This window comes from Lolium perenne, chromosome 3 (assembly GCF_019359855.2).
Source record: "Lolium perenne isolate Kyuss_39 chromosome 3, Kyuss_2.0, whole genome shotgun sequence".
In the NCBI taxonomy this organism is placed as follows: Eukaryota; Viridiplantae; Streptophyta; class Magnoliopsida; order Poales; family Poaceae; genus Lolium; species Lolium perenne.
The window spans coordinates 144,232,474-144,259,518 of NC_067246.2; the positions used below are offsets into that span (position 1 = coordinate 144,232,474).

The 27,045-nt window shown below is 45.1% G+C and overlaps 1 protein-coding gene across 1 annotated transcript; it reads left to right on the plus strand.

Moving 5' to 3' along the window:
• The first annotated feature begins 11,634 nt into the window (after positions 1–11,634).
• On the plus strand, positions 11,635–16,019 carry LOC127327089 (CRS2-associated factor 2, chloroplastic). The gene is made up of 6 exons (XM_051353872.2): positions 11,635–12,461; positions 12,947–13,074; positions 13,313–13,538; positions 14,217–14,344; positions 14,457–14,607; positions 15,291–16,019. Exons 1-6 carry the CDS (start codon positions 11,699–11,701, stop codon positions 15,716–15,718), a joined length of 1,824 nt encoding a protein of 607 aa, XP_051209832.1. The 5' UTR covers positions 11,635–11,698; the 3' UTR covers positions 15,719–16,019.
• The last annotated feature ends 11,026 nt before the right edge of the window (positions 16,020–27,045 follow it).

Genomic DNA, 27,045 nt, shown 5'->3' on the forward strand with positions numbered 1-27,045 from the left:
TTTCCTTACTAGGATTTCTGAAACCAAAAACAGCAGAAAACAACAACTGGCTCTTCGGCATCTTGTTAATAGGTTAGTGCCGGAAAATGCATAAATATGACATAAAGTATGTATAAAACATGTGTGTATCATCATAAAAGTAGCACGGAACATAAGAAATTATCGATACGTTGGAGACGTATCAATATCTTGCTCTTCTTCTCTTGTAACTATCTTGTGTGTGCATGTTTCTTTGTGGATAAAAATCTTCAGGATGTTGTCCACTTAGAGAAACTTATATACATGAGATATGGTACATATCTTTTGATATCCCTCTTTGTTGGAGTCCATTCTTCCTATTCTTGTTTGTCTCTTGGTGGCTCCACAAAGAATTTGTTATGAGTGCTCATTTCTTTCCATTTGCATTTTCAAGCACTCGTACTTGATTTTGGCACATGCTTTGAGTGATCTTGTGGGAGTGATGATGCCATGTTTGTGCACCTTATTCTTCAATGCAAATTGTTTATTTTGTGCACAAACTTTGGTAAGCCTCCACATATTACTTAGAGCATCCTTCTTGATCTTATCATAATATCCTTCATTTGGTTTGTTTGGTTCATTGGATTGCTTGCTTCATTTGTCGAAGTTTTCTCACCTTCTTATCCTCTTGCAATCTTTGATCCTCGATATAGTTGGATTCCCTCGCGGTGTTCGTCATTGAATACGTGCATTTGATTTCACTCACATTATAAGAAATGCACACCTTATGGACGAATTCTAACTATATTGGCCTTCCCAACCTTTCGTCCATTTCGGCAATCGATGCCAATGGGGGAGAAGTTTGGAGGGTTTGAGGGAATTGCTTTTGTTTGGTTCTTAAGCATTTGCCTCTCATGCTTGCATTTGTTGCTTTGCATGGTTGAATATTTAGAGGATACTCCGCTAGGGTTTAGTTACCGGTATATGCAATGAAATTCAAGTTCATCCACACATGCATATATTATGGGGGAGTTTGTTCTAAATATTCAACTTGGGTTGTTCGCTAAATTCCATATTTAAACTCTCTCAAAGAGATTATCATCAATTACCAAAATGGGGGAGATTGAAAGAACATGGAGCCCCCATGTGTGGTTTTGGTAATTTATGACAATCCCTATGGACTAACAGTTGCATTGAGAATATATCTTAGGTCGTGTCCATAGCCATGTGTTGGTCTCAAGGTTGCAAGATGGAGAAGATGGAGTACAATGATGAAGACGGTGTAGAAGAGAGATGAAGACGGCATTGAAGATGGAGAAGATGGTGGCATGTACAAGGTTGAAGAAGATGAAGACGGAGTTTGCCGACTCGAGAGGAACTCACAAGGTCAAGGTTTGTGCTCGATAGGATAGTGGGTCGCATCATCGGAGAGAGCTCAAACCTTGCATGCATAGCATCGTGTTTCTCGGTTGTTCTTGGTTTTTATGCTTTAGATGTTCGAGAGCTTGTGTTCATTCTCATGACAAGCTCTAGCTCATCGGAAACGGATTCCGGATGTATCGCATGTTGCATGTGCGAGGGTGATGATTTTCCCGATATACCATATTGAGAGGTTACACCTCTATGACCATGAGAAAATCATCACTCACTCTTTTCCATATTTTCACCTTCTGTAGTGATAGCTCTCATCGTCCTCTTTCCGGCAAAATTGGTTTCATGTCATTCAGAGTTTCCTAGCTCAAGATATCGCATTTTCTGTATCGTCATATTTGAAAAAGAAAAAGGAAATTGCTTTTGGGCCGGGCGGTACTACCGCTGGCGGTACCGGCCCAAGTACCGCATCAGCCTTCCAGGCTTACTAGACTCGAAGCGGTACTAGGCCGGTACCGGCCCGGTAGTACTGTAACCCATTTACGGTACCAGGCCGCGGTACCGGGCCGGTACTACCGGCCGGCCCATTTTTCTCTCTCTGCCACGCAGTTTTTCAGATCCAGATCCGCTTTATTGGCACAGGCGGTAGCGGAGCGGTACTACCAGTTTGGGGCATCTTTTTTTCTGTTATCTGCTCAGTTTGTGCGTGAGCGGTAGTACCGCTTTGACAAGCGATAGTACCGCTCGGGCGCGAATCTGACCGTTTTTCTGCCCCAACAACTATATTTATGGGCCCCTATTTATACCTCTCTTCCACCTCCGACCCAACCACTTCTTCTCCTTCATTCTCTCTTCTGCATTGTTGACCTTGAAGAGTTTCTTCCTCCTCTTGACCCCCTGCTATTTCTTGCATATTTTTTGGGGAAAGGAGAGAGATCTAGATCTAGAGCTTCACCAATTGAATCCCTCTCCAAGTGAGGGGATCTTGCTAGATCTAGATCTTGGAGTAATTTGGTGTTCCTCCTCTATTTTGTTCTTCCTCCCTTATTCCCCCAATAGCTTTTGTAGCTTTGTTAGAATTTGGGAGAGAAGAACTTGGGCATCTTAGTGGTGTTCTTAGCCATTGCATTAGGTGCATCGGTTTGGGTTCTCTCCGGGGTTTCGGTCTCGTAGAGGGCGTGTTTGACCTTAGTGGTGTTCTTGCCTTTGTGTCCTTGTTGCCTTTGTGGTGTTGTAGCCTTTGTGGCCTTGTAGCGTTAGTGGCCTTGTCGTCTTTGTGGCGTGGTAGCCTTTGTGGCGTTGTTGCCTTTGTGGAGTGTGTTAGCCTTTGTGGTTTTGGAGCCGGTTGTGGCGCGTTGTTGTCTTGGTGGCTTTGTTGCCGGTGTGGCGTGTTGTAGCCTCTTGTGGCCTTGTACTTCAGAGCCTCCGTGTTGTGGAGTTGCCTCAAGCTTGATACTTGGGAGTTTTCCCAAGCTTGTACGGGTTCGGTGACCACCCTCAAGGGTCCCTTAGTGGATCGAGGCTTTCCTCCTTGGAGGAAAGGCTCGAGGAGAATACAGTGGCCCTAGTGGCTCATTGGAGTGCCTCGTGCCTCCACACTGCTCCAACGGAGACGTAGCATCCTTGGGTGTGAACTTCGGGATACATCGTCGTCTCCTCGTGCACCGGTTACTTCTCAACCCAAGCTCCTTTACCTATGCGCTTTACATTGTGATATCTATCATGCTTGATGCTATACCTATCTTGTTATCACCTTGTTGCTCATCATGCTAGCATATGTTGTTGGTGCTCTTAGGCAAACCCCTAGTTGATAGGCTTTGAGCTAAACTAGTAAGCATTTAGTAGTTTTATTCCACCTAGTTTAGCTCTCAAGTAGAAGTATTTATACACCGCCTATTCACCCCCCTCTAGGCGACGTCCTAGTACATTCAACCCTTCTTCTCTAAATGAAGGCTGCAGATTCTACTCTCTCTCCTCCATTGTTCGAAAGCTCAAAACTCATAGATCTCCCTCCCTAGCCACTCAAACTTGTTGATCTCTTGGGAATCAAGGGAGGAACCCTAGATATTCACTTCCACTAAAGGGATTTGAGTATCCCACTTGTTTGTAGAAGATTCATGTTGTGAAACCCTTGCTTTGTGAGAAGTCGCCCTCGGAGCTTGCTTTGTGTTGTAAAAGCTCCGTGGTCGGTTGTTGGGAGCCTCCAATTAAGTTGTGGATGCGTGTCCCAACCTTGGTGTAAAGGTGCCGGTTGCGACCTTAAGGAAACCGCTTAGTGGAGCGTGAGCTAGGACTTCGTGGCGGTGCTCACCGGAGAACAGGGTTAGCCCTTTGTGGCGTTGGTAGGACTTCGTGGCATCACACCCCCTCCAACATAGACGTACTTCCCTTTACAAGGAAGGAACTACGGGAATCATACACTTGTGTCTCCGTTTTCTTCACCTCGGTACTTCTATCCTTTACCGCACTTTACTAGTTGTATGTTGTATTGTGTATTGCTTGCTTGCATCTTGTCATATAGGTAAATTCACATAGTTGCATATATCGAGGATTACCGTTCGTGTCAAGCCTAAATTGGAAAAAGAAGTAAAATTTGATTAAGCACATATTCACCCCCATCTAGGTGCCATACGATCCATTCACTTTCCAATTTAGTATGTTGAGGAAAAGAGGGTTTCCATATTTTTTTAGATTCCGTTGGTTGAGGGGATCTCGGGGGGTGTGAATCAGAGCGTTAAACGGAGAACCTCAGATCAGATTGAACGAAATTACAATAAATGGACTAGATGCATTTTTTTAGAAACATAGTACAATGTAGACGCTCATATACATGCATATACACTCACCCTTATGAACGTACACACACACAACCAACACCAATGAGCACCTTCGAAAGACTGAGCCGGTGGATTGGATCTTGAAATTGATGAAGTCACCACAGGCGCCTCGCTGTCCACGGGAACATTGCCTCCCACTGAATGAATGTTGCGCCTTTATGAGACACATATCTCAAACCTGGAATTTGAACTCTGGTGGGCTAGGGGTACAACCGCCCACCTAACCACCCAACCTCAGGTTGGTTCTCCAGGACAAGATGTTTTTAATGACGAACCCAAAGTGCTACCATTAACGTACCACCATCACCAACTCATATATAATAGTATAGATTCTCATAGTTGCGAGTCAAATTTATGCTTATTATCATGATTAGTACGCAAAGTTTTCTGTATGTACTACCGAGCCCTATATTATTTATGGAAAACGCTTGTGATCCCCTGGATGATCATCGTCCGGGTCGTGACTCGTCACTCGCATCCCCTGGCCCCGGCTCCCGGCGTTTACACGTGTCCTCACGCAAGAGATAGGGATGATTGTGTGGTCCACTACCCGATCTTATCCCCACGTCCGAGTTTCTTCTCCACTGGTTTTCTTCCTTCTTCTCCCTGCATCCATGGCTGCTCCTCCCCGTGATCATCCCAGCGCCCCGCCTCTCACCGCCAACCGCACCTCCCGTGCCACCATGGCTGCTCCTCCCGCTGATCCTTCCCGGCGCCCCGCCTCCCACCCCACAACCTGTGCCGCCATGGCTCCCGCCGTCGCCACTGCAAGGCGCGCCGCCATGAGCCTCCCTCCGCCTTTGTTGCAAGGCGCGCGGTGATACGTCCTAAACGTATCTACTTTCCCGAACACTTTTGATGTTGTTTTCCCTCTAAATTGTGTGTTTTTGCATACAACCAACACGGACTAATACTGTTTCCAGCAGAATTGCTCTGATGCCTCGTTTTTGTGCAGAAATCCAACTTTAAGGAAATTCCCAGAAAATTATCGCAAAGTCTCTATTTTACCTGAAGACTCGCGGAGCTAGAAGACGAGACAGAGAAGAACCACGGGGGGCCCACACCATGCTAAGCACGGGCCACCCCTTGGGCACGCCTAGGGGTGGTGTGGCCGCCTCGAGCACCCCCACGACCTCTCCTCCTGGATATATTAAGCCTCTGACCTAAAAACAGAGGGTGGTTCGACGTTTTTCCAGAAAGAGTTCCGCTGCTTTGCCGCCACCAGAAACCCCAATCCGGGGACCAGAAACTCCGTTCTGGCACTCTGCCAGAACGGGGAATTGGAGGAGATCATCACCATCGTCATCACCGACGCCTCTCCATCAACCATCCATGATTCCCTCATCCATGTGTGAGTAATTCCCCCGCTGTAGGATGTAGGGGACGGTAGGGATTGGATGAGATCATTCGTGTAATAAGTTATAAGATTGTTAAGGGCATAGTGCATAGTATCCGTTATTAGTACTTTTAACATTGTTACAACTTATTGTGCTTAATGCTTGTCACTTTGGGCCCGAGTGCCATGATCTCAAATCTGAACATGTTATTGATTCATGAGGATAATTATTGTTTTTGATCTTACTTGCAAGTTGTGTACACATATCGTTGTCCGGAACCCGAGGGCCCAAAGTGACAACAATTGGGATAACCGGAGGGGGTGGCTGTGGTGTGAGGATCACATGTGTTCACAGAGTGTTAATGCTTTGCTCTGGTGCTCTATTAAAAGGAGTACCTTAATTACCAGTAGATTTCCTTGAGACCCCACTGCAAACGGGCTGGTAGGACAAAAGATGTCGTGAAAGTTTATCCTTGTGAGCACGTACGACGAAATATGAACACACACTTATGATTACTTAGGGTGTGTTTGGTAGCCTGGGGGAGCTCAGAAAATCCCATCCCAGCTCAGATAAACAACATATCAAGTTATTGGTAGCCCGGGTCGGTCCATCTTGGCACTGCCCGACTCGCCCAGAAAGGGGTCTCAGCCAGGCCGGGGTGAGAAGCTCGAATCGAGCTTCGCAAGTCACCATGGCTGGCCTCATCCTGCAAAGTACTATAGTTGGTTCGGCCCCACGCGCACGCTACCCCCAGACCCCCACCCCTCTCCTCATGCTATTTTCCCGCAACCTGGAGGCCTCGTCCGCCTAGAGCGTCACGGGAACGAGGCAGATACGCCGCGCCTGGAGCTCCACGGGGACGAGCTCTGCCTCCTCCTCCTCCACACATGGACGCGCCGGGGGCCCCCTCAGCCTGGAGCGCCACGAGGACGAGCCACCGCGCCTGGAGCTCCACGGGGACGAACTCCTCCACCGAGCTCTATGGGGACGAGTTCCTCCGCCCGACGCTGATGACCTTGTACTCCTGTAGCGCCAGCGACGCCTCCTCCTACTGAACACCGACCGCCGCCTGCTCCTACTGAACGCTGGCCGCCGCCTTCGTCGGTCGCCGACCACTGCCCGGACCCCAACCGCTGTCGTGTCTCAGCAGACACGCGGTCAACACTGCCCACCGCCGCTCAGCGCGATACCCACCGCCTCCCAAGGTCTCCTAGCGCCGCTCGCCGCCTCCCAAGGCCGCCCAGCGCTGGCCACCGCGCCGCCCAGCACATCCATGGTGGGAGATGAGATGTTGAGGGCCCGATTGCTTTTCTCTCTCTTTGTTCCAGGGCCTTTTTGCTAAAAAACTGGACCGTTTTGCAAAACTGCTATGAGACATGCTCACTTCAGCACAAATTATACCAAACACCATTCCATATGAGCGTAGCTCAACAGTTACGGCGCTGCCAAACAAGTGATGAGTCAGAGCTCAAGCTAGCTAGGGTGCTTGTATGATAAGAGAGATATATGCTGAGTTGGACTAGGCTACCAAACACACCCTTATTACTTGGATGCTTTTCTCATTGTTACCTGTAAATACCCGTGTCTTGCTTATTATATGAGTTATCTTATCAATGCAGCGTCCGTTCATCCATCCCTATGCCTACAATATTTTAATTTTGTTGTCTATTGCAATCACTGCTGCTGCTATTTTTATTTCATTACTGTTGTTACTTCGTTACTGCTACTGCTATAAAATTGTTACTACTGATAAAATGTTGCGAGCAAGTCTATTTCTAGGTGCAGCTGAATGAACAACTCATCTGTTAAATCTTATAAATATTCTTTGGCTCCCCTTGTGTCGAATCAATAAATTTTGGTTTTACTTCCCTCGAAGATTATTGCGATCCCCTATATTTGTGGGTCATCATGCGGCCATGGCTCCCTCCTCCGTTGTTGCAAGGGGCGCCGCCATGGCTCCCGTCATCACCGCTGCAACGCGCTCCGCCATGGACCTCCCTCCTTCGTTGCTGCAAGGCGCGCCACCGCTGCTGCAAGGCGCGTCGCCATGGACTCTCTCAGAAATATCTTGCGGCCATGCTACCACTGGCATGCTTGAATGGTAAAGGGCACTGCAGGGCTGCTACCATCGTTGAGGTGTCCTGCTACAAAGCCATGGCGTCGCTGCTACCATCGTGGAGGTACCCTGCTACCAAGGCACGACGGGGATGCTACCGTCACAGAGGTGCGCTTCTACAAGGGCGCGGCCGCTCTGCTACAAGGGCACGGTGATGCTGCTACAAGGGCGCGACCGCTCTGCTACAAGGGTACGACCGCTCTGCTACAGGGGCACAGGGGGCGCTGCAACGACGAGGGTTGTGCTGCCACCCCGGTCGCAGCTGGTGCTATGGCCGACGACAGCGCTGCTGCAAAGGGGCCACAACGTTGCTTGCTACCGGGATACTGCTGCGAGACGTGCTTCCACGGTCGTCGTCGATGCTACGACACAGGGCCGGCGGTGCGGCCAGCGAGGTCAACGGTGCTACTGGTGGTAGCCCACGAGGTCACGGAAGGGCGACACTCGATCCCCTTTCTGCGTATTTCTTTTGGGATTTGCTTGAGCGTTGACATGGATGAACGGTTACTAATCGAGTACATCGTACGGCTCATGACCCGGGGATCGGAGGATCTGATCCCCGAAGGACGCTCAACACTATCCATTATTTATATACCTATTTTGACAGAATGTGTTTGATATACAATGTATCGGATTCACCACGAGCACCAAATGTGCTCAACATGTGGACAAAAGTTAGATTTCAAGGCCATATTCTCGTAAAAACGTATTAATTAAACTAAGGTGGCCTATAGTTCAAAAACATCTGAGACGATCAACGATAACCAATTTAATCGCAAAAAAAATCAAAGATAACCAATCTTATATCTTATATCTTATATCTTATATCTTATATTTACTAATTGGAGACTCCCATTAAGCCTCCACGTTAATCCTCGCGGAAAGAGAATAATAGCCGTCCGATTTTTTATTTGGTCAAGCTAAACCATCCGATTGCAGTTTATATGTGTCTCAAACCGAGAAAAAAAAGTAGCTGTCGTGTACGCCGTGGCCGCCGCCGCTGTTCGAGGTTCTTCTGGATCTACCCGCCGCCTCTCCTAATGGATCGCTGTCCCTCGCCGGCCGCTGCAAAGATGGCAGCGATGATCCGTGGCTTTGGCCAAGGTAAGCCGTGTGGCATCTTCTCTGTTCTGCTGATTGTATCAATGTGCGGCCATGACCAGGAGCAGAGCTGGTGCATGACTACGCGCGGCGCTCGATGTGATGCAGCTGTTTGCTGCAGGAGTGGCGGCGGGCCAGGGAAAAGAGCAGCTGGGCATGTGCATGAAGGAGCAAAGGAAATATGGGCAGCACGCTGCTGGCTCGATGCGGAGCAAGCGGGGCAGAGAGGAAAAGGCAGAGGCGACCAAGAAGAAAACCACGGCCCCGGCGAATAATTACAGTTACAATGATGTTCAAAATAATTTGTGGCAGCAGGTTTATGAGATTAATTTATTGTTGTTGCTCTCCGTTTTGAATGATCAGATTTTGGGAGTTTAGCTATGCCTTCGGCAAATATAAAAGATGCATGTACTGATTGTCGCTTCTAAATTTTCTTATGTGTGTCGTGTTAGTAGCTAGGTTTAGAATGTTACAAAAATAAGAAAAAAATCTACTGCTCCCTAGATTATAGGATATGTTCATCAATGCTTTGGCTAGCAATTTTGTTCGCAAGATATATTGTACTCTGAGAACATGCAAAAGCAGACAGAGAAGAGTAATATCCAAAATTATTTAATTCATTACCAACTATGATTGATGATGATTTCACTTCTCTCATGCCATGCAGATCCATAAGGTCACGGTGATGCATCTATTCATGCACGTCTGGCTAATTGCTTGATAAAGTCCCTCTCCTGGTACGTAAATGAGTTAATATGAATACTCATTCGTAATTTTTTATTTCTAAGCTCAATAGAAAATTCTCTAATACAGCCTCCCAGTTAAACAATGCATTTACATTGGATAATATACTCCTTCTTTTAACAATTACTTCTCAGTCTAGGTTTAATCAAATTCTAAATTTATAAAGTTAGATCAAAGATTTTGAAAAAATATTAACATCTATTTCTAATAGTGTATATTTTACATTATATATATTAATATTTTTTTCTAGAATGCAATTCCTAGAAATCGAACTATGGATAATATATGGATGCTTCTCTGAGAATGATAAATGAGCCGGGATGTTGTTGAAATGTCACAAGGCAAATGAATGATCCATTTGTCCCATTCTTTTTTCTGTGGAAAACACTGATTGGACATATGAAAATTGAGCTCATGTTCACATCGTATCTTTTTTGAGAACTATTCTCCTTCACTTCCATATTTGGAATAGATGAATCTCATGTACAAATAATTTTTTTAGGAATTCAAGATGATCTGGAACAATATCATTTGGTAATTAACCTCCTTTCAGGAACATAACAGTTCTCATATTTTTTTTGTTTGCTAAATAGTATGTGTTCCCTAGCACATATGTGCACATCCAACATTCAGCTTTCATTGATTTATAAATATGTTTCTGCAATAATCAATTATAAGTACCATGGTGAATTGTTGTCATTTTATCCATCAAACGGTTATCATCAGTTTCCTATTATGTCATGCAGGTACGGTTAATTAAGAGAAATACACATAAACAATAATTGAATGAGTTAAAGAGGTCAAGGTAACAGTTGCCGATATCTAAGTCTTGCTTCATGGTCATATATCTTTATAGTCCTAAATTATAATAATTACTTATCATATTTTGAGTACACAACTTTTTATAATATTAGTATTTCTCTACAAGTTGAATACAATAACCCAGTCGAAGAGTGATGATCATACATCCATATGCATCACACTTTCCATATGCATGCTATTGTCCTATACAATAGATCCTTATCCCAATTTTGTGACGGGGACATCCATGAAACGAAAATAAGGGCATAATCATATGCCTGATATTAATTGCCTCTTAATATTTATTTATAGGACTCATGTACGATTTATAAAGAAATGGCCCCTAGAAAGATTCAAAGTAAATCGAGTTGTAATTGTACATACATGTAAAGAGTTCAAATGTGAAGATGATATAATAATCCACTATGATGACAATGCAGTGGTACTCTACTAAATATGATTTTGAGGAAACCATGATTATCGTTACTTTGATGGAATTCATGAGTATATCAAGTTATATGGTAACCTCGATATAGCACAATATTGTATTTTATGTGGTACTCACTGTACTTTTATATGTTTGCAGTGCTACCTTTATCAATTTTTCACATTTAGGCCGAATTAATCATTTTTTACATGGCCTATATAGCTCAATCATTTGCTAAACATGATATAAGGGGTCTTATGGATATTGTCTATTATAATTAATAGTACGTACATGTAAGCCCATATTAGATAGACAACACATGCATGCTATCATTAGTGTGAATATCATATTTATTTTAAATTGTGAAAGTAGTCAAGTGCAAACTTAGCCTTAATCAGTAAGTTTTTGTAATGCAATACATGCTATGTAAAAGATTAATAACAATCAAGATATGATTCTAAATGCATACATATTTTTTAATTAACAATTACTTTCATCATATCCATGATTTTAATTCTGTGGCACAACTATTGTTTTTAATATTTTTGTATCCTACGTGTTTATCTAAACCCTCAATAAATTTAAAGTATTATACGTATCTGAAGGGATAATGGTTTGTAGAAAAATATTTGAACAACAATTAGAACCTACAAATCCTAAAGAAGCCTATACAAAAAAATATTGTGATTGTTTTGTTAGCTATAAACAAGATAAACTAAGGGTTAAGCTTCAAAAGCCAAAGGTAAATTCACTTTAAATTTTCACATTAAGCCAAGAACAAATATTATCAAAGTTCTCCAATTTCTAGGCCGTGCAGCGAGCTGCACGGGTTAATGACTAGTTTGGGTAATTTTCGAGACAAAAACAATTCCGTTAAAGAAAGGCTGAAAATTATCTGAAAATTTATCGGGGAGAGAAGAAAAAAATCTATTCGTTATCTTCTTCACTCGTTGTCTTGTGCTCTTCGCCCCTCGATTCTACCTCGCCACCGCAACCACTGTCCGCCATGCCGCCGCCGCCGCCGCCGCCGCCGCAGCGTCCAGTCCCCTCACGCGTTGGCCGCGCCAACCTATTCTCCGCTCCTCCATCTCCCCTCCCCAACCGCCGCGACCCCAAGAGCCGCTCCGTCCCTCTCCCTCCTCGCCGCCGCCACCCCGAGAACCAGAATCAGCGACCTTCCCACGAACAAGAGTCAATGCCGGCTCCCAGGACCACGGGTACCAATCCCGCCTTCCGAGCACACCACCTTCGTACCTCCTACCGCAAGCCCGTGCCCCCCGCCGCGGCCGTCGGCCAGGGAGAGGCCCTGCTCGCAGCCGACCCCACCGACGCTGCCGCAGGGCGTTCCGTCGTCGTCGGTCCATCCGGTGTCACCTTCCGTCTCCCCGGCGCGCCCTTCGACTTTCAGTTCAGCTACTCCGAGACGCCCCGCGCTGCGCCGCTGGCCATCCGGGAGCCCCCGTTCCTGCCCTTCGCGCCGCCCACCATGCCACGGCCGTGGACCGGAAAGGCGCCTCTGCTAACCAAGGAGGAGAAGGCACGGCGAAGGGGCGTACGGCTGCACACGCCGCTCGGCCAGGAGCCACCTCGAACGGTGAGCGCTCACGGGATCATGATGGAGGTTAGGGGCAGGAGGCAGCGGGACTTCGCCAGGGTGAGCCCCGGCGACGGCAGGAGTCGAGAGGAGGTTCTAGGGGAGCCGCTCACCTCCGACGAGGTGCGCGACCTCATCAAGCCTCATATGTCACATAATCGGCAACTCAACATTGGTAATTTACGAGTACTACACTGTATTTCTCAAGAATTAATAACTTGATATTGGCTGTTGCTATTGGTTCAGACTTCAGATTAAAAGGGGCATATACGTACATTTCTAGGTTCTCATGTTCATCTACCAATAACACTTTTGGCTGTTGGTTTTAAATTTTGTGAAAGTAGAAGTATCTTATATGGTGATGCCCATAAATTGTACAAATGGATAGCTGTGCATTTTGCCAGTGCCTACAGTGAGTAGGCGTAGCTTTTGCAAAATGACTCCAACCCACCTGAACCCAACATTTAACTAGAAATATTTTCTTCTGTTTTTGGTTGAAAAAATGGCGCTCTGCTTTAAATAATTGCTAGAGATCCTCTACACATTAGGACACTTGAAGCATAGCCCAAGTTTAAGTTTTCCTTGGTAGGTTTGTCTAGAGCTAGGCTTTCTTATATGAGTCTAGAGCTAATACTGCATTTTCTGATTAATTTCCTGTAGGAAGGGATGGATTGACCCACAACATGTTGGAAATGATACATTGCCACTGGAGGCGGCAGGAAATCTGCAAAGTAAGATGCCGAGGAGTACCGACCGTTGATATGAAAAACCTTTGTCATCACCTTGAGGTATGCTATTTATACTATTGAATTGTACTTATGTGCATGTGTTGATGCCACTCTCTGGAATTTCTTCACATAAGTTAGGAGTTGGTGTCTCAGGAGAACTCGTAGGCAGGCATTTGGGTTTCGTAACAACTTGTGAATAGGACCTCCACTGCCACATATGCATGCTTGCGCATCTTTCGCAACACAAGCATCTGAACTTATTATGCACATGATAAATATATAATATCTGCATTTGCAGGAAAAATCAGGTGGAAAAGTCATAAAACGAGTAGGTGGCGTTGTTTTCTTGTACCGTGGAAGAAATTACGATCCACGCACGCGTCCTCGTTATCCATTAATGCTTTGGAAGCCAGCCACTCCTGTGTATCCAAAACTCATCCAGCAAGCTCCAGAAGGGCTTACAAGTGAAGAAGCAGCTGAAATGAGAAGGAGAGGACAAATTCTACTGCCAATTTTGAAGTTAGGTATGATTCTGTAAGCTGCACAATTGTTCAGGGTTCCTTCAACAGTTGAACTGAGGCCAATCCTGGAATCTGGTGTAAAAACCATCAATTTCCACTTTTCCTTAACCATCTACTCTTTAGTTTTCTATTTTTTTATTTTTTGTGTTTTTCAAGTTTAAATGTTTCCAACAGATTGAATAAACAATAGTCACATACATATTTGTCTGGCCGAAATGGTGAAAATTTCTTAAAAAAAATGGTACAAAGTATGCATCAGTTCCAGTCGTACACACACACAAAGCAAAGCAGTACATGACTGGTTCTGGGTAAGTGCCAGTTCCAGCTGGAACCTGAACCCTTTTATGAACAATTCACATTACCATTTAAGCTTAACTAATAAATCTCTTGGATCCAGAACTAATTTCCAAGGAAGCGCCTTTAGTCCATGGTTCTACATTTGTCTTTAACTATGTATTTGCTCGTGAGGTTTTATGCCTAAGATATCAGATTATATATATGCTGCTATTGCTATGGTTTGTATCCTGGCTCTCCACTGTATCATCTAGGTAACTTGTTCTATATATACAGAAGTTACTAGCTGTAAACAAGACTGTAGATGTTATGTGTTTCTTCATATGTCTTGAGTCTTGACCAGGACATGGAAATAAACAAGTGCATTTGTATTCCTTGATTTTGCAGCAAAAAATGGGATATATATCAATCTTGTAAAGGATGTTCGGGATGCTTTTGAGGGAAATGATCTGGTGAAGATTGACTGCGAGGGTTTGGAACCAAGTGACTACAAAAAAATTGGAGCAAAACTGAAGGTTCTCATCCCCCATAGCTATTATGTTTCCATGTCATTACAGATGATGGAAATATATCATGTGTGTACTTTATTATTCCCTAAACTAAAATTCTGTGGTTCTCTGTATGCAGGATCTTGTTCCTTGTGTTCTTCTGTCATTTGACAATGAGCAGTTATTAATCTACAGAGGCAAAGAATGGAAATCCAGATATCTGAAGCCTCTAACTCTCATTCCAAAAGTTCAAAAGAATAATCTCGGAGTGTCATCTGCTTCAAGCTCAGGTGTGTATCTCTATTTTTCACAATGAATTATCATTCTCAAGGGAGCAGTAAATGTGGAAACAGTTATTTTTACATCAATACAACGGTGCAAGTTTGGTCCCCTTGCTTAAAACCCAATCTCATTGTCAAGGAATTGTAGAACTGTATGCTCTAGCCAATGCAACCAAAGACCGATCTGATGGCAGAGACTAGGCTGTTGTGAAGTGTATAAGTGAATTGTACTAGCCCTTTCCATCAGTTAGGACTTTTGGTTGTGTTGGCTAGTGCATGAAGCTTGACATAGGCAATACATTTACTTCAACACCCCCCCTCAGGTGTGGCTCCCTCAGGCCTAAACGTGGACCGAAAGTGGGCTGCAATATTTTTATTTTATATTCCGCCAGCTGGGTCTTGAACTCAAGACCTCTTTGCTCTGATACCATGTAGAACTGTATGCTCTAGCCAATGCAACCAAAAGACCGATCTGATGGAAGAGACAAGGCAATTTGCGTGTCTACTTTTATCTACGGGTGTGACTATTTCTTAGTCGACTGTTTATTCAGTCAGGCGTCGATGTGTTAAATGGATAAAATCATGCATGATGTCACTTGAATATGATTGCTTTCTCGAGCCTTTTGTATTTTGTAAAGACCTTCGCACTCTCTTTCTGAACATAATAACAAGACAACTTGTTTTTTATGCAGATGAATCGACTGATGCTAGCGATAATGTGGCAATACGAGAAGTATTGAGACCAAAAATGTTTAAACTGTGGAAGCGTGCAATCGAGTCATCCATAGCGTTGTCGCTAGATGAAGATGAAGTCAACGCAATTACGCCTGACATACTTCTTGCAAGGGTTGAGGAGTTCAGTATCACATGTCAGGCTGTGGAGCATTCATTTCCAGCTTTGCTCGTGACCAATGGCGAGGACAGCAATGAAGTTCTAAATGAGTCTGACGACGAGTCTGAAGATAAAATAATTAGACGCCAAGAGATTCAGTCAGAGCAATCACCTGTTGCCAGCGAGGATGATCACTTTGAATATGACATGCTCGAGCGTTTGGAGTCATCGGCACCACTGGGATCATTACCGATCGATGCCGTCTTAGAGCAGTTGAACAAAGAGTAAACATACAATCATGAAACTAAGAGTTTAGGCTAATGAAGCTGATGAGGTATTGGGCGATAATCAGAACGCACTCAGCTGGCGTGCTTGCATTGTACTCCATTTTCGGCCTTCCTCCAAACTGTTGTCTAACGACTGTAATGTCTGAGTATTGGAGCCTTGGAAGATTGTCAGCAATGTGCTACGGTGCACCATGCTAAGAGACTGCATGTAGTCAGCAATTGCACCTTCTATGTAAAGAAAAAATATCCATACCCAGGGCCAATATACAGAGGTAAATAGCTTGTGCATGTTATTCTGGTTACCCTAGGTGCTCCTATTTTAAAAATTTCCAGTAACTCTATTTGTTTTCGAAAAGGAGGATGATCCCCGGCCTCATACAACCATCAGTAATTCCTTATTCGATACATCCTATAAAAAGAATTCCTTTTTGGCCACACAAAAACCATATAGTTTCAGGTGTATCCGGACAATATAAAATTTGACTTGGTTCTGGGTTTTCCTCAGTTGATTTTAGCTTTTGTATGTTTTGAACATTGGCACTCTTAAATATTCTGATACTAACATTGACCCAGTCACAAAACGGGCTTTATTAAATTTATGTGGAAATTTGTGTTATTCCATATTAACATAGTTCGGTTAGAGTGGATTTGAAAAGCTACACCAGAGCGACAAGTTGCTAATTTAGTTAAGTCAGCTCTGCTAGGGAATCTAGCTCTCAAGAAGCTATTCCCCATTAGACAACTAGTTTTTTGAAGTAACCCTCTGTCTGAAGATTGTAGATTTCTTGGAACAGAACAATGGAATGAGCAGGTGCAGATGGTCAGTCTCCATCTTTAATTTTTCATCATGTCAGATTGTTGACAAAATGCTTGTGGAGTACAATATGAGACGCCGATGAGATGTTCGCTGAAGGGAACTTGTAAGTCACAAGTGGCCAAGTTCTGTTCCCATGAGTGAGTTAACATTGAACTAACGCAAATGGTAAATGAAGACATTTTTTCTACGTCACATCAATGTGGAAATTTGAATGACACCTCTGGAACTAAACCAGAAATTGCCGCTTAATATTCCACCAGCATGGCAAACCTTATTTGACCGCAGCTACGTCGCGTCTGGTGTGAAGCTCCGTCCAGGCCGGGATATTTCAGTTCAGCACTTCAGCGTTGAGTCCAAACTTTCAAAAGCACGCCGAGAGAGTCCAGTTCAGCGCGCACTTCCCATCTTCCTTTTTGGATAGTGGTTCGGTTCGTGGCAGCCATCGTTTCGTCAGCGCCTCACGCGTCAGTGTCCGACGTGTTGCCTAATGTACGACGACTAGTTTTTGCTAGTGGTTAATTACTCGTTGGCAGCAGGTTCTAGTCAAAGATTTTGGTGGCGGCTGTTGCGGTTGGTATCCAATGCAGTCTATGTCACCATGAAGAGGAAAAGAAAGATACTGCTGCTGCACTTTGAATATTCAGGGGAAAAAATATTCTCCAAGAAGTGTGACGCATCTCCCTGCTGTCAGGAGAGCAGTCTAACGTCTGGTACGCCGATGCCACTAACTCTTAAGAATTTTTGGCGATTTTTTTATCAATTAAATATTCATTAGACAACATGAAAAGAGAACTTCTCACAATAATTTCGGTAATCTAATCGTGGAACTGTGAATGCACATAAAGTGGTTTGGCCTACTCAATCAGCTTTCTTACTTTTATAATGGGGAGGAATATACTAGAGAGTGTAGTTGTTCTCCATGAAACTATTCATGAAATGCATAGAAAGAAAATGGATGAAGCACTTTTTAAAATAAATTTTGAAACAATGTATGATAAAGTTAAATGGTCTTTTTTTCCCCATCAAGCTTTGCTTTGAAAGGGTTCCCATCTCAGTAGTGTGAATGGGTTGCAAGGTTTGTCCAGGGCAGGAGTCTAAATATTCGAGTGAACGATGATATTAGACTTTTTTTTTCAAATGCTGAAAGGACTGCATCAAGAAGATATTTTATCTCCTATTTTTTCAATACTATTGCAGATATGTTAGCCATTCTCATTGCTAGGGCAAAGGAGGATGGACATATTGGTGGCTTAGTGCACCATCTTTTAGATGGAGGCTTATCTATTTTGTATTATGTGGATGATACTATCCTATTTGTGGAACACAATTTAGCGAAGGCTGTAAGTATGAAGTTGATTCTATGTTTTTTTTTGAACAACTATCTAGTTTAAAAATTAATTTTCACAAGAGCGAGGGTTTTTGTTTTGGTAAGGCTAAAGAGGTTGAGAATAACTACGGAAGCATCTTTGGATATGAAGTGGGAACTGTACCTTATAAATACTTAGGCATACTTTTTCATTATAAGAAGTTGCTAAATAAAAAATGGAAGTCAGTTGAATACCATTTTGAATGAAAGCTTGTATCTTAGCTAGGAAAAATGCTCTCATATGGAGACCTTCATGTGCTAATTAATTATATTTTGAGTAGCCTACCTATGTTTCTATTGTCTTTCTTTGAGATACCAAAAGGGTTATGCAAATATTAGACTTTTATAGGTCTCACTTCTCCTGGCAAAGCGATGAGCTGAAGAAGTATTGACTAATAAAGTGGAACATTATAAGTTGACCTAAAAACCAAAGGGGTCTATGTCTAAGTATTTGATATAAAGAATAGATGCTACTTAGTAACTGGCTATTTAAGCTTCGGAAGGAGTGTGGCAGGAGTTGTTGCACAATAAGCAGCTTTGTGTCAAAACACTCTGACAAGTACAAGTCAAACCCGTAGATTCTCTCTTTTAGAAGGGGCTTATGTGGAGGGAGGTAAAATATGACTTCTTTTAGCGAGGTTCCTTCGTTGTGGGAGTTGACACCGGAACTAGGTTTTGGGAAGACATGTGGTTGGGTGACTCCCCTTTATCATTGCAGTACCCGACCTTGACATAAAAGCATTTTAGTCGTTGATGTCTTATATTAAGCTCCTCTGAATATAGGATTTACACGAGCCTTGACAATAGATAAATGAGAAACTTGGATAAACTTCATATGTATATTAATGGGGTAGCTTCAATAGAGGAACCATATAATTTCAAATGACGTTTAACTACAAGAGGTGTTTTTAGATCAAATCTACATACGTTGATTATATGAATGGGCGTATTATTTTTCTTTAAAAAATAACCGTGACAAATTAAGTTACCACTCAACATAAGGATCTTTTTGTGGTTTCTCTATAAGAAGCTGCTTCCCATCAAATATAACCTTGCAAAAATATGTGTGAGCAGTTGTACAAAATCTGTCTCTTGTGGATTATAAGAAACAATGGGCCATGTGTTTATCACGTGTCTATTTTCCTGTGTAGTTTAGAGACTAGTGCTAATGTAACTAATCAGTTTTGGTAACTGGCTAAATGGGACTGGGAAGAAAAAAAAAGCGTAAATTTGTGTGAGAGTTTGTGTTTTACTTTGGGCTATTTAGAATTGTTGAAACGATTGCCACTCTAAAAAAATTGCAGGTCTTCTTCCATACACATGTGGTATTAATTACCCTTTTCTATGAAGCAACGTGAAGCTATGGATACTGTGTGCAATCGGTCAAGGATGATTGCACGGTCATGTACTCAATCAGGTGGGTGGCTACATGCTAAACGTCTGCAAGGCTATGCATGGTGCGGATGCAAAGGCAGGGTTATACTACAATTTCGGGGGGGGGGGGGGGGGGGGGGGGATGTGTGCATATTGTTGCAGTTCAGAGCGACATCACCTCAAGCAGGCCTTCAGATTTTCATTTCCCCTATCTAACTACCATATGCACTGTAATCCATAAAGAGAATACTATCTGGCGCTCTTTCAAATAGACGTCGGCAGGTGCGCCAACAACGCGCTGTGGGGGCGTCGGCTCCAGTTTGGGGAGAGGTTACACACACCAGCAACCCGGACAGACGATCACAATAGCAACTAAAACAATCTCAAACTTAAAATTCAGCGGGTTTCATTAGAATTTGTACAAATTCTGACAAATTTAAACTAAAAACAGTAAATCCTAATCTAACGATGGCGGTCGAACGCGCTGAAGTCTAGGATCTAGGCGCAGTCACCGTCCGTCGCCTTTGGAGGAATAGCCGAAGACCCGAAGTCAAAGCTGATGCTCTCTTCGATGTCCTCCATTTTTACCATTGTCATTGGTGCGGGTGCCGGTGCCAGTGAAGTGTCGAGGTCGACAACGTTGTTGTCGTCGAACGCCATCCAACACACTGCCTCATGTTGCGTCGCTAGCACATCCTCGTCGATTGACTAGTGCACCATCAGATGCTGCCCCGACGCGTCCTCTGGGTCATCGACGCTGTGGTTTGCCGCCTACATCTCCAACTCCACCTCTCACCATTTCTTCTCCGAGACGATGACCGAACTTCTGCACGTGGTCATTTAAAACATGACTGCCGCTTTCTCTCACTGCTAGGGTGGTCCCACACCACAAATCAGGTTCCGTCGCGTCCGCTTCGCTCCCATCGCATAGGTAGCGGTAAGGGTGTGCCGGCGATTGTATTCGCCTCCAAAATTGGCCGGCTACTTTTGGGATGCGCCGGTGTGATCCAAAAAAAGCGCCGGATCCCCAGATAGCTATTGGGGTTGCTATAGGGCGCGACGGGTGAGATGCTCTAAGCTATAAGATATTTTTAGTAGCCTAAAATAAAAAAAATCAAAGAGAGTAATAATATATTATACGAAGAGAGTAATAATATACTATACTAGCATATGGCTCACTCGGAGACAGAAAAGTATCCACTCGATAACTCCCCAACCCTTCCCAGCCCCAACCCTCCCGTAACTCCTCCCCAGCCCTAAACGCCGCCGCCGCCTCTAGCGCCGCCGGGGCAAAGACCCTCGGGGCGTGGCGGCGGCGGGGGCCCTTCCTCGTCGACGCCTGGTGGACGGCGGCCGGATCCCCTTCCTCGACGCATGGCGGGCGCGCGGATGGGTTGGGCGGCGGCGGCCTGCGCTGCGCCCCTTCTCCCGTCGGCTCTCCCTCGGCCGGCGCGGTTGGGATGGGCGGCGGCGACCAGCGCTGCGGCCTCCCTCCTCCCGTCGGCTCTCCGCAGCACTCCGACAGGGGCTGGTGGTGGGCGGCGGCCAGGCTCATGGCCTGCGCCAATTTCCCCCCGCCTCTCGCCGGTGAGTGGAGGGGATCTCGGGCTTCACCCGCGACACGAGGTCGCCCGGGGCAGCAGCCTTGGGTAAGACGGTGGAGGTGGCCCTCTTCTTCGCTGGAGAGGGTTGGCCTGCGGTTGGTGGTGGTGGATCTATCGATCTATCACCGCGTTCCGGCGGCGAGATGGAGATGCTTGGAAGCCGGCGACGGAGTCGCCGGTGGAGGGTTGGAGTGGCCAGCCCGGGATGGTCGCCGACGTGGGGGTCCGACCTGAATAAAGGCGGTGGTCCTAGGGTCTCTCTTGCGTGAAGAGGAAGACCTACCGGAGGCCTGGACTCGTGATCTAGCCGGAGTGTTGAGTTCCGGAAGGCTCCGCCGGCGAATGTATCAGTGCTTTTTGCCTGGAGTTTGCTGGATCGGTGGTATTCGGTCGTGCGCACCCATGCTTTTATTCCGACCGATTGGTTCTGGAGGGAGCGGCGCGAAGCTCTTTTTCTGTGTTGACATCAAGTGACTATGGATCCATGATGAAAGTCGGAAGAAGAGAAGTTCATGAAGGCCGGAGGGGAGGACTAGCTAAGGGAGGTTCAAGTCTCCGCGTTGTTGAGGGACTTGCTTGGTGTTCCGGGCTTCACATCAGCGGTATGAAAGTGGGGGCGACAACACAGATGAAGTTCAGAGTCCTACCTTTCAGGGTGAAAACCCAAGGTCTGGCCTTAACTGGTTATGCCTGGCAATGACCTTGTTGGAGGCATTGTTTTTTAGAGCGGGGACTATCTTCAGGGTGAAAACCTAAGATCGTTGATCGGGCGACGATGGTGTTCGCGCACTATTCCCTTCTTGGAGGCGTCGTTTTTGGAGATTCTGCATTTCAGGTGTTGTCTTGGCGGTGGATGTATTGCTGTTGTTAGGCCCGAGATACTGTAGCGGGACTTTTGTTTCTTAGTTTTCTTTTCTTCTTTTTGGCTGTGTGCATCCGTAGTGCTATTAGGGTGGTGCGTTGTTGCAGAGGCTGGGTGTAATTGGTATCGTTTTGATATTAATATATTCCCTTTATCGAAAAAAAGAAAAGTATCCACTCATCACAAGTCACGACAGTGATTAGGTCAAGTTGTTGGACATGGATGTACCTACCACGCATATGGACTTGGCTGCAGTCTAATACAGCTGCAAGCAATAGATTTCGATTGGTTGGTGAGGTTGGCAACGGCCGGTAAGGGGTGGGCGTCCACCGATCAGCGGAATCCACTACCATGGCACCAAACCCCGAGTTGGCGTCATGGTCGTCGCTTCGGCAGCACCAGGAGTCGTCGAGTGGATCCGCTCTTTCTTCCCGTCCACGCACGATGGCAGATCCAGCCGACTGTTTTAGGACATCTCCAGGCTCCAGCTGCCGACGCAAAACGGGCGTTAAAAGTGACCATCTGCTTCATTCATGTCGGTTTAAATGGTCGAATTTGATCGCGCTACGTTTGAGTCAGGGTGTCCAACGGCTTGGCATATTTTTTTTTAAAGATTTTACGTTCAATTGAAAACATAATTCACATAGGAAATAAACCCTAGCCTACACCTCGTCCTCGTCGATGACGACGATCTCCAGGATCGCCCACGGCCAGTTGGTAGACGACGGAGCATACGCCGGTGTTGCCGGTGGTGGAGGTGGAGTAGCTGGTGCAGCCCACGGATTGAACAACGGAGGGGAGGCGGCGGCAGGTGCAGAACCGAGTTCTGCATCGCCCGTTCGAGGGCCTGACCATCCGTGAGGCATGCCAGCATGATCTGGGTGGTCTACAGGGGCAGCGGCGGAGGTGCATGCGGCACCTCCGGCACGAGGATGCCAAGCCTCTCGTCGTCGGTCATCATGTCCGGCGGATGGAACTCCCGACCCTCCTCCATGGCCGTGTGCCAGTCGTGGAACACACTACCGATGAAGTCGTCGCTATTGTCCTTGGCCTCCTCATTGTAGTAGGCCAACACGACGTCGTCCTGGGGAGGCGCAGGAGGGGACGGCTGCCGTGCTCGACGAGGCGCATCAGGGCGTGCATGCGGTGGAGGTGGACCGAACGAGTAGTGCCGGTCGCCGAGGAATCCCGCCTTCCTCCTCGGATCCGTCTCGATCCGGCGCTAGTCGAGGCATCGGTTGGAGTCGATGGTGTAGGCGGGGTCGGTGCGGAAGTCCGGCGGCAGGTACATCCACATGCGCCGGATCTCCATGGTCTGCTCTGGATCACGCGGGGGTACAGGCGGGACAGGCATCTAGCGGTGGCTGAGCCGCTAGCCGTCGGCAGTCAGGTGCACGTCCCGCTAGTTGCCGCACGGGATCTAGTTGGCGTGCATCAACCGCGCCATGTCAACGGTTAGGGGCATCCTGTTCGGCCGCACCTCCTTCTTCACACTGCTGTCGGACGCTCAAAGTCATTCTTCTTCCCCGTGGTGACACGGCGGTGCGCGGTGGTGGTTGTGGGAGTGGAGGTGGCGGTGGTGTGGGCGATGGCAGGGACGATGTCGGTCGCCTTCTAAAAGCCGGGTGCATCGGACACGATGCCATTGGGACACGATGCCATTGATGACGGAACAGAAGACCAGTTGTCGCTCGCCGCTCTTGTTGCGCCTTCAAAAGACGAGTCAGCTCTAGCGAAAGCGAAGACCACCGAATCAATGCGGCCGAAACAGGCTCCACGCTCTCTGCCAGGCGGGCTTGTGGTGGCAGGATGTGGTCACGCGGCATGACCGTGCAACATCTGCGCAGACACATCCGAGACACAAATTCAAGCTATGTTTGCGTTTTGGTGAACAGCTCGATCACTATGTGCCAGATTACTGAGCAAGAATACATGCGCATATTTCAACCATCCAATCGTAAACGATGGTTTGGGGGTCCGTTTCCGTCGAACCGATGGAGATGCTTTAACCCCAAACGCCTGCACTATAGGTCGATACTCGATAGCAAAGCTGCGCCTGCTGGAATGGAGTACCGACAACAGGGCCAGAGATCATGGATGGCGTGGTAGCTCACGCGAGTCACGCGACACCGTCTTCACATGGCGTGTTTAATCTCATCATCAGGATGGGCACATCACCTGTGGGCACCGTCTTCAGATGCATGTAAATGTAGGATCGGATCAGATTCTGTTCGTATGCATACTATTTTCGAGATATAAATGATCTACGACAAACTCAAGATGGAAAGTCATGGATCTAGCACATTATTCACCCGCACGCGATACACGTGATAAGCTAGAGATAAACGATCCACAACAAGCTAAAGCTAAGCAACACATTCTCATGCTTAATATATAGAACTTGATCATACTACAAGCGGATATATACATGCCTAACATACCATACCACAGCAAAACACATTTAGCAGACATGATGTACTAATTTTTAGTACATAGGTACTCCTGATCCGGATGAACAGTAAAATCAAAAGATGATGGTAATTTTTAGTACATGGGTACTCCTGATCAGGGATGGATAGTAAAATAAAAAAACACTAAAAAATAAGAATTTTTTTTGCATGTTTAGAATGTATGCAGCCATATGCTTAGCAAGTTTAAAACTTAAAGTACGTAACTTGGGTCAAAAAAAAGACATGAAGAATACAAGTTAGGGGATTTTACCGTGCAAGTTCTGGATTTATCTTTTTTTGTGTGTAGGCCACATACATACATATTTTACCTCGAAAATTGGTAATGTTGTATTCACATACATGAGTTATCTAAAAATTAATTGAAACTTCGATATATGATTTTTTGGCCGGTGGGGCCAGGCATGCATTTTTCAAGTAGAGATGCACAACCTAGCATACTACAAGCTGATTGACCAAGATGTACATTACATGGTCACATATCTGCCCTACCAAGACCGAGGGCGTTAGGTAGCTTACACCCATCAAACGAGGTGGAGGATGCAACGGACAACTCAGAGAAAATGACAAAGTAGACTTGCTGCCGCATCCGATCGGAGATGAAGGCATTCTTACATGCTAAAAAAACGGAGAAGATATCTCGCTAGATGAAAATGGTGGTGTAGCTCTAGGAGGTGAGAGTCACGGGTGTTAGTAGGGGATGTTTCAGCATGGTGTGACTGAATTTCTCCTACATTTTATGGATGCGACGTGCTAATACCAACAAGTATAATGGGTTGAGTGAAATATTTTACCTAAATTTATATTTCAACACGATATATAGGAGAACAAGAATACCAATAAGTTTTTAGCACTTAACTGAATTTCTCCTGCCTTTTAATGCAGTACGCTAATGCCCACAAGTATAAGGGGTTGAGTGAAATTTTACCCTACATTTATAGTTCAACACGATATATAGGTGTAAAAAATACCAATAATTTTTTTAGCAATTAAGACGTCACTCTCAATCAACCCATGTATCAATAATCTCGAAAAGAAAGTGGTGAAATGTAATGGCAGTATAAAGCAGTAATGTAAAATATTAAAAAACAACAAATTTACAATTGTTCACTAGAAGGATTGTGGTCGTGAACTTATAGTGGCTAAAAAATAGGCATGGAATGATCACACGATGTTGAATGGATGAGATCATTCATATAATAATTTAATCATTGCCATCGTGCCAGGCTCTAGTCAGGTTCATTGTAGAAATTTTTTGCATGTATAGTTACACAACATGTGCGTACCTGAGAACTTACACAACATTTATTGTCGAAGAAAGTCCACTTTTGGTCCTTGAATTCTAGTGAAAGTTCACTTTTGGTCCTAGAACTTTCATTTGGTTCAAAATGAACCTTGAACTCTCGAAATTATTCACTTCTAGTCCTTACCCCAATTGAGCTAGGCAAATATCTACCATAGGTGACAAAAACTCAAGGCAACGGTGCAAGGGTAGAGAGGCGAGAGGATGCTGATAGGAAAGCAAGCAGAACTTTGTGGCGGAACGCTTCACATGAATTAGAAGGGAGAGAAATCACACGAGAGACTGGTTCGGGGACCCAAAAGTTTCGTTACTTTTTTGCATTGTGAAATTTAGTTCAACATCTTAGCTAGTTTGGGCTTGATCTGGTTCTAAGCCTATTTGGTTGGTTCCATATTTTTTCTTTCCACACCAGCAATTTGCTCAACTCAACTGCAAAAGGGATGAAAAGTGAACTATTACGAGAGTTTAAGGTTCATTCTAGACTAAAAATAAATTTTGGGACTAAAAGTGAACTTTCCCAATAGTTCAAGGATGAGAATTGGACTTTCTCCTTTATTGTCCTACCCTCTTATTTCATCGGGGTCAAGAGGGAACTTAGAATAATTAAGGATGTCTATTATCATCATCCGGAACAACCCACTAATGATTCGCAAACATATGGACCCTTATACTATAACAAGTATTTCCCTAGCTGTCACTGTCGTGGTCGTAGCTAGCAACAAGTATTTTTAAATCCAAGTTGTGCTTATATTCCCAAACACCGAATGTTTAGGTGTAAATTTTGTCATTGCAAGTTTGGTGTTACCTAAACCGGTTCTACCTGTCTTCGTGTTGAGAACTGATGGATCATGGTCCATCTCTGCAGGGCAATGACGATTACAATTACCTTTACACGCATATAAAGATGGTGCTGACAGGTGATATGATAGACCCATCTCGATGAGATTATACACGTGGTAGGTCGTATGGAGGACAACCATTCCATTAGAACTGCAAATTTTTGTTTACTGACATTTCTTCGTGGGCTAGCCCAGTAAGAACCAGAAAGCACGTCCAAAGACATACTCGCTACAAACAACTGGTCGATCATTTTAAAGGGGCTAGACTCGGAGTGCATTGTCAGATGCACGAAGAGGGAAGCTGCATGAGATAATGCGACCATGGAGATAGCAGAGCTTGCGCGTGGTGAGGTTAGAAATATAATATATATGTACCCGTATAGGGAATGGTATATTACACCAATCTGATCGCATCTCTCTCTGTAAGACCATGACATGGGATTTTCCTTCCTCCTATATACACGTAACCGAAGCCCCCTAATCAGGACATCGTTCCCTCAAACACCAACATGGCATTAGGGTGGTCCTTTCCTATCGTCTAGCTCTCGATCACCAGAAAACCCCAAAACCAAGATTGATTTGGTCTCGATCGATCGACCTTAGAAAAATAAGAAAAATTGGGCGCTAATTACGATCGGCGCCCTTCTTAGGAACCTTTTGTTGAAATATTGGGCCCACTTTCAGTGACCCATACT

Bases quoted from the DNA above. Each gene is read 5' to 3' on its own strand.
- LOC127327089 (XM_051353872.2), top strand. From the start codon at position 11,699: ATGCCGCCGCCGCCGCCGCCGCCGCCGCAGCGTCCAGTCCCCTCACGC. The intron at 13,539-14,216 runs GTATGATTCTGT...TTGATTTTGCAG, and splicing joins ACTGCCAATTTTGAAGTTAG to CAAAAAATGGGATATATATC. The intron at 14,345-14,456 runs GTTCTCATCCCC...CTCTGTATGCAG, and splicing joins AAATTGGAGCAAAACTGAAG to GATCTTGTTCCTTGTGTTCT.